This window comes from Phocoena sinus, chromosome 3 (assembly GCF_008692025.1).
Source record: "Phocoena sinus isolate mPhoSin1 chromosome 3, mPhoSin1.pri, whole genome shotgun sequence".
Taxonomy (NCBI): domain Eukaryota; kingdom Metazoa; phylum Chordata; class Mammalia; order Artiodactyla; family Phocoenidae; genus Phocoena; species Phocoena sinus.
The window spans coordinates 9,456,828-9,470,648 of NC_045765.1; the positions used below are offsets into that span (position 1 = coordinate 9,456,828).

At 53.7% G+C, this 13,821-nt stretch overlaps 1 protein-coding gene across 1 annotated transcript in view; it reads left to right on the forward strand.

The window, feature by feature from the left end:
* Window positions 1-13,821, forward strand: part of CACNA1A (calcium voltage-gated channel subunit alpha1 A) — a 312,111-nt gene that overhangs the window by 269,906 nt on the left and 28,384 nt on the right. The window contains exons 31-33 of the mRNA XM_032627805.1: window positions 2,265-2,375; window positions 6,876-6,959; window positions 9,964-9,969. Of these exons, the coding sequence (XP_032483696.1) occupies window positions 2,265-2,375; window positions 6,876-6,959; window positions 9,964-9,969 (201 nt within the window). The remainder of the gene's footprint in view (window positions 1-2,264; window positions 2,376-6,875; window positions 6,960-9,963; window positions 9,970-13,821) is intronic.

A 13,821-nucleotide genomic window follows, 5' to 3' on the forward strand; every position in this document is an offset into this window, starting at 1 on the left:
AGGCACTGCTTAATCCCCACCGCGCCCCTGCCCCACGCAAAACAGAACCGGCTATGAGTTTCCCAGGCAGACCGCGCTCTGTGTCACCACCAAGCCCCTGTTCCTGCTGTGCCCTCTGCCTGACACACGGCTCCCACCACTTTGTCTGGCCAGCCCCTTCCAGCCGCCCCTGCAGAGCCCTTCCTCTAGGAAGCCTTCCCTGACCTCCCAGGACCGCATGAGGTGTTTGCAAGCATCCTGTCTGTTATCTCACGTGCCACGATATCAGTGTTGGGTTGCCTGATAGTCTACCACCTGCCTGTGAGCTCCGAGGAGCCAGACAAGTACTGATCACCCCTGAATTTCAGGGGCTCAGAGAGGGCCTAACTCAGAGGGAACAAGAGCCCCTTGATAAATGTTTGATGAAAGAAATGAGGAGGGAAGGTCAGGTAAAGACCCTGCGAGCCTTGGGGCCGTGGAGCCTCTTCAGGGTGAAAAGTCAAAACCTCTCACCCTGTGCTTTGGAGACCAAAAGCCTGAATTTGAGCCCATCTCTGCCATTTAATTCACCATTTAACCTTGCACTAGTGACGAGTGGCAACTCAGGGCCTCAGTTTCCCTGTCAATAAAATGGGAAGGATAATAATAGCACGTTCCCTGTCCCCTGTGGGGATTAGGATTGAATAAGAAAGTTCCTGCAAAGATGTTAGCACATTTCTCAATCCTTAAAAACACTCAACAGATTTAGCTGTTGATTTTTTGAACTGGTAGAAAAGCAGTGCCTGTATTCACCTGAAAATTCATCTCCATAAGCAAGTGCTTTGTCTTTTCATTGTTAGGAACATAACAGTGTCAAACAAACAGAAGAGAGAAAGATAGGACAGCACAGCCCTTCTCAAACTGCTCACAGGTCAGCTGGGCATCTTGTGAAAATGCAGATTCTGGTTCAGCGGGTCTGGGTGGGTCTGGGACTCCACAGTTCTAACCAGCATCCCGGTGATGCGGTTGCTGCAGGTCCCTGGACCACATCCTGAGTATCCAGGCGCTTGTGAATACCCAGTCTCCATCACCCAGAGTTACCCATTTGGACCATTCTGCTATGTTTGCTTCATCTGTTTTTTTTTTTTTTCTCATTTTTTAAAAATTGAGATGAAATCCACATAACCTACGGTTAACCATTTTAAAGTGTACAATTCAGTGGCATTTGGTACATTCACGATGTTGTGCAAACACCACCTCTATCTGTTTCCGGAACATTTCCATCACCCCAAAAGGAAACCCATCGCCATTACCAGTGACTCCCTATCCCCCTTCCCCCAGCCCCTGGCAACCACTAATCTGTGTTCTATGGATCTACCTATTCTGGACATCTCATCTATTTTTTAAAGTGTTTTAAATGATAGACACCACGCTATTTCACACTTAAATTCTCCAGTGTGCTTTCCAAAGTAATCAGAACATTCTCCTACATGTCCTCATGTCTGACAAGCTTAGGGTTAACACCGTAAGATCCATATTGAATTGTCCCCAAAACGTCTTTTACAGTAAGTTGTTTTTTGAGCCAAGATCTAAATGGCTACACGTGGTCTCCAGTTTTTTGTTTTCAAATCTCTGTCCTCTGCCCCACCCCCGCCCCCCCACCACCCCGCGCTGTTAACTTTTTGAGGAAACCAGATGAGCTGAATGAAAACTGTCCCACCTCTGGGTGCATTGGTTTCCTCCATCTGCTGGATTTCCTGTAACCTGGTAGTTAGATTTAAAGGTTATCGGTTCAAATCTGATTAGTTTGGGCAAGAGTCATAAGGAGTCAGAAGAGCGGTTACCTCTGGCGGGGCGCGGGGGTTATCAACTGGGAAGGGGTTCAAGAAAACTTTTGGGAGGGTTGCTGGAAAGGTTCTCCATCTTGGTCTGGGAAGTGGTCTCATAGGAGTGTACAGGTAAGAATTTAAAAAGACATCTGGAAAGAAAAGAAGAAATGACTGCAAAGAGGATGCTGTAGACATCCTGCATCCCATCAGGAAGCCCATCGATAGGGCCAGGCTCTCCCGCGATCTCGGCTGCTAAGATAGGACTCAAGAAAGGAATTTTTGTTTTGACCTGAAAAGAGTAGCGCAGCCAGTAAAGAGCTTGCCTGGGGCCCGGGCTGGCTCCACAGGACATCAATAGGGAAACCAAGTGTCCGAGTCCTGCCTGCCCTGGGAAAAGGGCAGCCACGAAGCCACCCCAGCCCTGGTCCTCGACACTGTGCCCACTGACCCCACTGCTCTACTTCCTTTCTTCTCTAGTTCTACGGGGCCTCTGTTGCTTATGAAAATGCCCTGAGGGTATTCAACATTGTCTTCACTTCCCTCTTCTCTCTGGAATGTGTTCTCAAAGTCATGGCTTTTGGGATTCTGGTAAGTCCAGCCTTGGAGCTAGAGCTGTGGGTTAAGGGAAAGCCCAGAGGGGCACTGGGTGCTGGGTGGTGGTCTCCCCACCTGGCCCCTCTGCCCCCAACCCCACTGGTGACTTGAGCATCCCTCCAATGTGCACAGATTACAAACTCTGTGTCAGGCACATATCGATTATTAAATGATGCGATGAGACGGGTAATGATTCATTTTGCAGGTAAGGAAACTGAGATCCAGACAGGCAAGCCCATAGCATTCAAACTGTTCCAGCCACAATCGCAGTAAGAAATACATTTTGCAGTGGAGCCCAGTACTCAGATGTACAAACAGACAACCAAAATGAAATATTCACAGAATCTGTATCTCCCCTTAGCACATGCCCTATACTCTGAAGTTGTCTATCTCCTTGATTCCATGTCCCCCCTACTCCCGCTTTCTTCCCCCCGCACCGGCCACACGGCATGGCACTTGGGATCTTAGTTCCCCGACTAGGGATCAAACCCACGCCCCCTGCAGTGGAAACGCAGAGTCTTAACCACTGGACCACCAGGGAAGTCACGCCCCTCCTTTTTTAATGCAGTTCATGACCTCCTAACTTGATTTCGTCTCCCACTAATGCAAGTGGTCTTAACCCGAGGCCCATTGACCCCCTAAGGGATCTATGGATGTAGGGTGGGGTGAGGGAGCCCAGGAAATAAGAGGTGAAAAAATTTCCATCTTTATTTTTCACCAGCTGCTAACTGGACTTTTGCTATTCCTTCCATCCTGAAAGTAGACAGCAAAGGCCCGCAGGATTACCAATATGATCTGTGTCACTGATAAAAATCAGATGTTCTCATATCGCATCCCAGAGGTTGCAGGTAAGTCAGGCCTCCATATCCACAGGTTCTGCATCCACAGAGTCAACCAATGCGATTGGCAATTGGTTGAATCCACAGATGTGGGACCCGCGGATACAGAGGCCTGACTGTAAAGGACTTGAGGATATGCTTAGCCCACATCTCTGAAGAGAATGACCTACAGCCCGTGGTGTCAGACCGAGACTGGGGTCATACCTCGGCTTCCCAAGGTGGTGAAAGCTGTCGGCTTTGGCACCAGAGAGATCTCGAGTCCAATCATATCCAGGCTATGTCACCTCACCTCTCTCTCCTCCTTTGCAAGAAAGGCCCATCCTCTGCCTCTCCCTCAAAAGAGCTCTTGCAAACCCCAAATGCAAATAATGTGTGTCTGGAGACTGAAGGTCCAAGCCTGACATGTTGCGAGCACTCAGTAAATACCAGAAAGTGTTACAATAAAGCTCATCACCTGACCTTTCTCCTCCAAAGCAGTGGCTACCAAGCCTGCAACCCAACAGAAGCACTTAAAGTTGAATGATGCCCCAGACCCACCTCAAGAGATCCTTATTCATTTGGTGGGGTGGGAGCCCCTGAATCTGTATTTTTTTTAACTTATTTTCATTTTATCGGTGGCTGCATCAGCTTTTTTTTTTAATTAATTTAGTTATTTATTATTTTTGGCGTGTTGGGTCTTCGTTTCCGTGCGAGGGCTTTCTCCAGTTGCAGCGAGCGGGGGCCACTCTTCATCGCGGTGCGCGGGCCTCTCACTGTCGCGGCCTCTCATTGCGGAGCACAGGCTCCAGACGCGCAGGCTCTGCAGTTGTGGCTCACGGGCCCAGTTGCTCCACGGCATGTGGGATCCTCCCAGACCAGGGCTCCAACCCATGTCCCCTGCACTGGCAGGCAGACTCTCAACCGCTGCGCCACCAGGGAAGCCCCTGAATCTGTATTTTTCATGAGGACACCCAGGGGAACCCAACATACAGGCTGGGCCATTGGGCCCTGCACTGAGGACCAGCCAGGCAGGGAGAGGCACCCTGCCGTCAGAGCAATTGCACCAACTCAGAGTTCCAGTCCTGGGGATGCCACCTATGGGCTGTGTGACCCGGAACAGGTCACAGAACATGTACCGGGAAGAACTCAGGCTCTCGAGTACCCATGCCTGGGTGTGAATCCTGCCTCAGACCCTTTCTAGCTATGTGACCGCAAGCAAGGCACTTGGCCTATTTGCTCCTACGTATACATCTACAAGATGGGAGAACGACACATCCAGCCTCCCAGGGCTGAGGGCGGTGTGAGCATGAGCTCAGGCACAAGCCCTGCCCAATGCAGCTGTCTTGTAATTTTTTTTCATTCCCAGTCAATGTTCTGGTGGTGACGTGATGCGTTCTGCCAGGGGCTGGGACTCCATCTCCTCCACCCCTGACAATCCTGCAGGGTTCTGCACTATGCCTCCCCCTTCAGTTTTACATGAAGCCCCAAGTTCCCCATGTGGAGTTTAAATGAGAGGGGGGCTATCCGGGGGCTTGAGGCCTGTAGCCAAACACCTATAAAGTTGTCCTCGTTTGTGCTCCCCTAGAGATAGAGCCTGAGACAAACTTGAATGCAAGGAATTTGTCTGGGAGGTGACTCCAGGAAGCCCCGTAGGGGAAAGAGGGTGTGAGACAGAGAAGGGAAGGCAGCCAGTACAGGGTGTGTTGGTGAGCAGGTTCCCTATGGGTATAACTGGGATGCAGTTCCATGGAGGACCCCTGGGGTGCAGCAGAGAGCACTTACTCAGGTCATGTCACCCGTGGTGGGGAGCTGGAGTATTTATCCTCCAGTGCCCATCAGTCAGTCAACGGCTGCTCCCAGAGGAGCTATTAATTCCCCTATGCAGCTAGAGAAAGCCCCTGGGCAGAGTAACAAAGGTACACAGTCAAAATATGAGGGGATATGGGTAGGGCCCCAGCCGCACCTGTTAAAATACCAAAAGTGCCAGTGGAACCTGAACTCCTTTTAGACAACCATAAAACAACATCCATTTATTGAGCACCTACTATATACCAAACCCCACAGTGACTCACATTCATTACCAGATTGTTGTTATACCTTTGTCTTCCAGAAGAGGGCCCTGAGGCCCAAGCAGTCCCACTCTGAGGACATTTGATTCGTACATGCTAAAAGAATTTGATCCTGGGAAGCACAGATCCAAAGCCTGTGTCCTTCTCTGTGAGGCAGAGGGGCTGCCGCCGGGTCAGATACTCAGGGGAGAAGATGACTGACTGCTCATAATGGGGCCCAAGCCCCGATCTGGCCTCTGCTTTTGTGAGGTTGCTGGGAAGGCCTGTGTTTAGCATGGGTCCCACCAAGCCTTGAGGGAAGGGCCGTCTATTTGAACCAGACCCTTAGGTCCAGGCAGGGGTGCTACTCATTGTGGGCTCAAACTGTGAAATATTTCAGTATTTTTTTTTAATATTTATTTATTTATTTGGTTGCACTGGGTCTTAGTTGTGGCAGGCAGGCTCCTTAGTTGTGGCATGCAAACTCTTAGTTGCGGCATGCATGTGGGATCTAATTCCCTGACCAGGAATTGAACCCAGGCCCCCTGCATTGGGAGCGTGGAGTCTTAACCACTGCGCCACCAAGAAGTCCCAATATTTCAGTATTTTAACAACAGCATACTATACCTGTGTGTCCCACTTGAGCCAGAACCCAGCCCAGGGATATACCAGTCAGGATAGCTCAAGTTAAGCTGTGGTAACAAACACAGCTTTGTTGCTCCAGTCAACAGAGGGTTTACTCAGAGACCCGGGCTCACTGAGCAGCCGTCATCTGGAACGTTACTGGTCACCAGGTCCAGGGTTAAGAGAGTTCTGGCGGGTCCTGCGCTGGCCAGAAAGTGACTCATGCTGCCTCTGTTCACAACCCATCGGCTGTAACTAGACACACAACCTTATCTAACCACAAGGGGGCCAGGAAGTGTAGCCTCGTGTATGCCCAGAAGGCCTCTGCACCCTTGTTCCTATCCCCCTTCTCCAGATTAGGAAATGGAGGCACAGAGAGGTTAAGTCACTGACCCACAGCCACACAGCTGGATGGTAGCAGAGCTGGCATGTGAACCCAGAGGCTGCTGTCTTAGCAAGTGTGCTATAAGCACGGTCTTGATTCAGCAGGGTCCTGTCCATAGACTCTGGACTTGCCCAGACCTGGGTTCAAATCCTGACTCTTCACCTCTGTGCTGCCTGAGGTGAGCGTCTTTGCTCTCTGAGCCCCAGTCGCCTCATATAAAATGGGTGATAAACCTTCCTTCTGAGAGTCTTCATGAGGACCCCAGTGACGTCATTTATGAAGCATCTGAGGTCTCAGAGAGCCCTTGGAACTGTTGGAGAAACAGGGCACAGCCCAGAAAGGCAGCCCTCCCCCACAACAGAGCTGAAGCGGCACCCGGAGACCCCCCTCTGGGGCCAAGCAAGCCGTGGGAAGGCTTGGGGGTCCCAGGGAGGGGGGACTCAGAACAGATGATACTGAGAAGCCCATCCAAGCAACATTTTGCTGTTTGAATGACTGTAACTGTCCCGGGCACTTGACTGGTCTGCAGCTGTGCCCCTAACGGGCCCCCTGGGCTGGACTTGGGGGCCAGCCATGGAGCCCTATGTTGGCATCTCTATCTTGTGGGTCCCCATTCTAGAATTATTTCCGCGATGCCTGGAACATCTTCGACTTTGTGACTGTTCTGGGCAGCATCACCGACATCCTGGTGACCGAGTTTGGGGTAAGTTTCCCGCCGGCTTCTCTCTGGGCAGTTCCTGGCCGGGCTGGGAGGGGCGAGGAAGAGGTCATCAAGAAGCAGTGGGTCCCGACGGCCACAGCTGGCTCAAGCCAGTGCTTGACCATGACCAAAGAGGGAGAATTGGGGCCCCTGGGAGCAAGGGCAGCCCCTCAAAAGGGTGACGTGGGGAGATGGGGAGGTCCGAAGCCACCGCCGTGGGGCTAGCGCTGCAACGTGAACTTCCCTGCCTCTTGGCTACCGATTTATGATTAAATAATGTGGACGAGCTCATTGAGAAAACTGAGACACTTAAAGGATCCCAAGGCTGAGCCCCACCCCCCAAACACCACACAGTGTCGGGGGCCCAGAGGGAACCAGCTTCAAGTCCACTCTGCTTGAACTAACCATGTTCCGGCTCACAGGGAGGAGGGAGCCATGGCCCTTGGGTTAACGGGGGGACACGATACCCAGGACCTTAGGAGGGTCCCTGGGACATGTGTCTTCCTCTATCCCCAGGCCTGGGAGGTTCCCAACGTGGAGCGGGGGTGGTGGTGGGGGAGGTCTCTGGACCTCGCCGTGGTGGCCCCTCACACGGCCACATCATCTGGAAGACACAGGTCCCAGAGCTCCTGCCTCACACCCCCTCCCTGGCCATTTGCCAGTGAGCCTAGGCTTGAGGGCCCTTGGGAGGCTGTGGGGAGGATAGGAGATCCTCACAGGCGAAGCAAAAGGGCAGAGGGTCAGAGCCAAGGGCCGGGGGTGGTAACAACCTTGTCATAATAACAATAATAAAAGCTGACAGGGACAGCCAGGCACTGTGCCAAGCGCTTTACGTGGATTAGCTCGTGGTACAGGTCGGGGGCTCAGCATATAAAAGAATTCCTTTAGAGGGTTCCACTGAAGGGATCCAAGAGCAGAGACTATTCACAGAGTGGAGGGGAAGGGGCCCAGCACCCAACCACCGTGGGGAGCTGTTACCTGCCCAGGTGCCGAACTCAGAGAGGGGCTGCCTGGTGGGAGCTGTGAACATGGAGGGACAGAGCTCCTGCCAGAGACAGGGCCAAAGCAGGCATGGAGCATCGGGGGAGAAACACCCCTACCTTTCTCTCCTCCCACCCTCTATCTCCTGCCAGCCACTTCCATTGGCCAAGCCCGGCCAGAAAGGAGCCAGAAGGCCAGAGAGCCAGGGTGATGCTGAGAACAGGCAGAGGAGAGCAGAGGATAGATCTGGGTGGGGTGGGGCCCGAAGAAGAGGGTGTTGCCCCATTTCACAGATGAGGAAACTGACGCTCAACGCTGAGGAGAATGAGGGACCTACTTAAAGTCACGCAGTCAGACCTGGTGACTCCTGAGGGCACACTGGTGTTTCCTGGGGTGTCCCTAACTGAGCCCTCAGCAGCAAAGGGATCAATTGGCCCACTCTTCTATCCTGGAAGCCTGATAGGATTGGGAAGCTACACAGAAGAGGGGCCATTCTCTGACGCATCCCCCATACCCCCACCCGAGTGGTATCTTGGCCACAATTCTTTGCCTTCATCTTCAGTGAACCAGAAGTTCCCCCTTCCCCCGTCTCACCCCTGACACCTTCCTCTAGAGAGGTCATGCCCAGCTGTGGGCTATCCCCATTGGGGTTGCCCCCACCTGGCCACTGTCCCCTGGCAGAGGGCCAGAGCTTAGACCTCATCTTCTGTCCTAAGTTTCTAAGAGATCTGGAGCTTCTCCTGGCAGTCAAAGTATCTTGCCATACAGCTGAAGACAAGACAGCTTTGAACCAATATCCCTCTGGGTCAAGAGGTGAGAAGGGGTGACCCACCACCCCAGTCGGGCAGGTAGAGGAAGTTGATTGAAGCTCTAGTTGCCAGTAAGAGATCTGTAGGACTGGACCCCAACGGCTTGTTCTCCTGGCCGCAAGATATGGGAGGGCAGGAGAATGGGGCACGGAATCCACTTCAGGGATATCAGGACTATTGCAGTAGTCAAACAGCCCTCCCCTATGAGCTGTTTGACCCTGGGTAACTTGTATTACATCTTCTCGTCCTGTATTTGGGACTAACCTTCATAACCAACCTCATCAGACCCTTGCAAGCCTCACATTCATTCATGCATTCATAGAAGCATACGTTAAGCACCTGCTGTGTGCCAGGCATTGTTAGAGGTGCCGGGAACAGAGCAAAACGACAAGAACACCTGCCCCCAGAAGGCTGACGTTCCAGGGCCAGAGATGGCAACTTTGAGCAAATCAGAGCGATTGACGTAAAGTGCTTGGCACAGAACCTGCCAGGAATTAGTTCACGGATGGTGGTTATTATTATTGCTGTTGCTGTTATTACTGTGAATGTACTTGGACTGCAGTCTGTTAGGCAGCCCCTCAGCCCTGAATTATAATCATTTGGCGGGAAAGCTAGAGGGTGGGCATTTGGACCCTTTTAGGAGGATAAACACCCGACCTGGCGGTGGGGAAGGTTTGCCCTGCTAGGCAAGGAGCCTTCAGCAGCCCCCTTCTGCCTCCCAGGTAAGCCCACTAAGTCTGAGGCCAGACAGAGCTCAGCCAGGCTGAGGCGAGGGGAGCCAGACCATAGGGAGGGCAAGGCCCCGGGGTTTCGGGGGAGGGGGAGAGGGTGTGAGGCCCACCGGGCCTCAGCTGCCACCCACAAGTGGCTGGGGTGACGTGGGTTTGCCCTGCGTGCGATGGATAATGACTGTGTTTCTTGTCTTGTCTCTTTTCATGCCTGCTCTTTAAACTGTATATTGGCACAACGCCGTCTGAAAAACTCATCCAATCAAAATGCACTATGAAATTCATTTGTTCATCCATGACGTGGTCTGTGTGTTCATACACCAATGACTATCTCCCAACCCACCACCACCACCCCCACTCCCCGCCCGGGAACCGAAACCCATTGGTTTTTTTGGCACTGGTTACAAATCAACCTAAAAAACGCTGAACACGCCTCCCCAACTGCCCCTGCCCGCCTGCTCCCCCTCCATCTTCAACATCTGCATCTAGAATCCGGTTGGTCTTACTTCTTTCTGAAGTTTAAATGCCTTACATTAACTGTGAACGCATCTTCTCGCATCAGCATTGCATGTCACGCCCTGGGCTTTCAAAACTTGGATTGCCTGATGCACCCCCCTATCCCCACCCCCGTATGTCTGTCCATCTCTCCAAACCCTCCGGACCTGCCCCCCGTCCTTGTTCCTGCAACCTCTCTTCCTCTGGTTGGTATTGGGTTCTGAATTAGGGTTTTCTGTTTGGGTTGGCTTGTGTCTTCTGCAGAGAAAAGGATGGGTTTGCCCCATGCAACACCTCCAACAGGACAGGTTGGCTGGCTGAGTCTCCCACCCCATCCCTTACACACAGCCCTGTACTCAGAGCCATCAGGCACTCTCTCATACCACTCCTGTTCCTGGTTAACTCCATGGATCCCAGGGCCCCAGGAAAGCTCCAACAGTCCTCACCCCATTCCAAGCCCACGAGCTCTTCGGGCTTGACCAGCAGCGACGTAAATCTCCAAGTCTGATGGAGGAGGTCTGAGGGCCTTGCAATGTGCAGGCAAAGACTCTCAAATGAGGGGGACTCAGAATGGCCAGAACCGGTTCTGGCTGAACGGCCGGGACTCAGGTCTGGCTGCTTCCAGATGGACCGGCCGGCTGATGCCCTCTCCTGGAGCCCTGATCTGCATGTACTCCTGTTCCCCGCCCCCCACCCAGACACAGTCACTAAACCCATGTGCTCTCTCCTCTTTCCTGTTCAGTCTCTGACTCTCGTTCCCTCTTTTCTCTGTCTCTGTCTCTGTCTCTCTCTCCCTTTCTCTTTTTCTGCTCTTGCAATCTCCCTCTCTTGATCCTCCCCCACCCCCTGACACACACACACACACACACACACACACACACACACACACACACACACACGTGCACACACTATCCCTCCCTTCTGTTATATCCATCCACCCTGCAAACCCACACCCACGCCCTGGATGCACCGTGTCCATCTCTCCCTCGCCTCACTTATTCGGCTCTCTGCACACTTGCACATTCCTTACTCTGTTAAATCCCACCTGCCTCTGCCCCTCCCCCACCATCCTCTGAGCCCCTTTGAAGGACCCGCAATGGCATCTTTGCACCGGGATCCCTCCCCTGCTAGCCATACACAAGACATTCATCCACCAAACATTTAATGAGCCCCAATTCAGTGCCACAGATGGAGGGTTGGGCAGAAGGGGACACCATCACTGCCCCCACCCCCTGTGTCACCTACAGTCAGGTGGGGGGAGGCAGGCATTGGTCAAATAACCCCTGAAACCCACTTGAAATTGTAACTGTGTTGCAAGCTGAAGGATGAGCAGCGTTAACAATGTGGAGAGGGGGAGAAAAGGACATTTGAGGCCCAGGATAGCATGTGCAAAAGTCCTGTGGCAGGTCGGAGCACGCAGGGGTCAGGGTCTGCAAGTGAGGGGGTGTGGCTGGAGCAAAGAGCAGAGGAAGGCTGACCCAGAGAAAGTGAAGAGGGCAGAAGGGGACAGGACCTTGGGACCTTGTTGTGGGAGCCTGGGAGGATTTGGAGCAGGGGAGCCGTGATCGGAAGTGCGGTTAGACCAGACCCTGCAGCTGCAGAGCAGGGAGTGGGGAGGCGGCGGGCTGGGCTGGAGGTGAGCACCAGGAATCCCAAGGAGAGATGACAGCAGAGGAAGCAGGAGCAGTGTGAGGACTGGCCCTCTGAGCAGGGATCTCTCCAGGACCTGGAAAAGGGTTGGGTCTGGGCTTGGGGGGAGAGAGGTGCCTGGAGGACTTGAGTCTGGCTTGAACTGGGAGATGGAAGTTAGGGAATGCCAGGAGAGGGCCAGGTTAGGGGAATAGCACAAGTGTGGGCACAGTGGGCTTGAAGTGCCCTGAAGGGCACCCCAGAAGAAGTCAGGTAGGCAGTGGGTTAGTGGGTCTGGAGTGCAGAGGCAACATCTGGGCTGGAGGCGGGGTCTGCGAGTGCAGGACTTCTCTGGAGCCCTCAGGAGGGTGGTCTCCATGTGCTTCTGAGTACTCGCACCCCTGAACACAGCAAGCCTTCCAGGGCCCACCTCACTCCCCTTCAGCCTAGAACCAGGAAGCACTGGGCAGGGTTGGAGGAGAGGACAGCTATTCCTTCCTGGCTGTGGACAAAAAGATGGAAGCTAGGAAGAAAGTCAGAAGTTCTAGGAGCACTTGAAGGACTCTATGCAAACCCAGGAAGAGATGGGGGGGGTGGATGAGGGCAGACTAGAACCTTCCCCTGCCCTGTCACCTCTTTCATTTCCACCCCTACTTCCCCCGTGTGTCTCCTGTCTCCCTGGCCCCAAGAAGGGCAGCATGCTCTCTGCACGCGTCTCCCTGCAAACCCCCCTTCTTTCTCCTGCATGGTAGCAGTCCCTACCGCCCCGCTCTGCCCCGAGCCCCCAGAGGCTGCTTCCAGGGCCCGCCTGACTTTGCATGAGTCCACATGTTATGCCCCGCCCCATGAAGGGATGGCTTGTACTCTGGGGATGAACGGGAGGGGACTGGGGACACCTGGGCCATCGGCCCTGTCCCCAGATGGAGCTGGGTGGCCAAGCAGGGCTGGAAGTCAGGTCAACAGGGCACGGAGGGTGACTGTCACCCAAGCTGAGTTTGGGGGTTGATTCGAGGCACTTGAGAGATTCTCACAGTGGTTAGGCCCAAATGTGGTCAGGGTAGGATCCCCACACCCCTCCCCCATCCTAGAGGCCTAAGGGTCAACTGATGTGTCCCAGAGAGCACCCTAGACTTTTCCAGAAAACCCAGAGGCCTCCTGCCAACCTCAGAAATTCTTTGAAACCCCTCTCTGTGTCTCTCAGTTCCCAGGTCAGAGCTAGCTAGATCCAGTGGCTGGGAAGCCCTCAGGAACCACCAAACAGGGTGCCCATATAATTCACTGTCCATACTCTTGAGACCGAAAACAGTGCTGTGACTGTTGGGGCAACCTGTATGATCACCCCTGTGCCATTTGCAGGGTGAGAGCTAGGCCACTTTAAACGTTGCTACATGGCCTGTATCTAGCACTCCTCCAAGTCCCCTTAAGGCCCCTTTGCCTCCAACCCACTGATCAGTGGTGGTCTCCATGCCTACCTGAAGCAGGAGTCTCAAACTCAAATGCCTCTGGGGACCAAGCAGATGCCGTAAGCCAAGAAACCAGTTCCATTTCTGGTATGTGGGAACCTTGGCAAACTGGAGGAAGCGTGGCCTGCTTCACGGCAGGCAGCCACATCTCTGCCTCAAGTAACTGCTACCAGTGGAAGCAGCCTCAGGGTTGCCTGAAAGCCAGATTTGGGGGCAAAATCTGACTTTTAAACACTAGGAGCTATTTTTAATTTCTAAAGGAAAACTGCTCAGGCCCAACAAAATAGTTTCGTTGGCCAGATTTGGTCCATTCGTGACTTCTAGCCTCCAGTACCCCACCAGAGGCCCCAGCAGACAAGCCCCTGGACAGTCACGTAAGATCCACCATCTCCATAGCTGTCTCCCCACCCCTACCCCTACCTGGGGTTCTTCTGGCTCGGGAGGGAGGAGGTAGAGGCAGTGACTAGACAGGGGGCCTTTGAGCAGAGGCAGGGTCCACCCAGGGAGGTCCTGGGGGCAGGGACAGCCCCACCTCCCGGCCCCCAGCACCGGCCCCTCGGTGGGCCTGGGCTGATGGCGAGCTCACCCACCCACGGGCGCTGCGTACTTCCTGCTTCCTGCAGGCCTGGTCCCGTGCTACTCCACCCAGCTCCAGAAGCTGAGAAGCCATCCCTGAAAGGGGGGAAAGGGCCCCAAATGCATCTTCTCCGACTCAGCGGGCAGCGAGGACTCGCCCTGCAGCCGAACAGCCCCAGCTCCC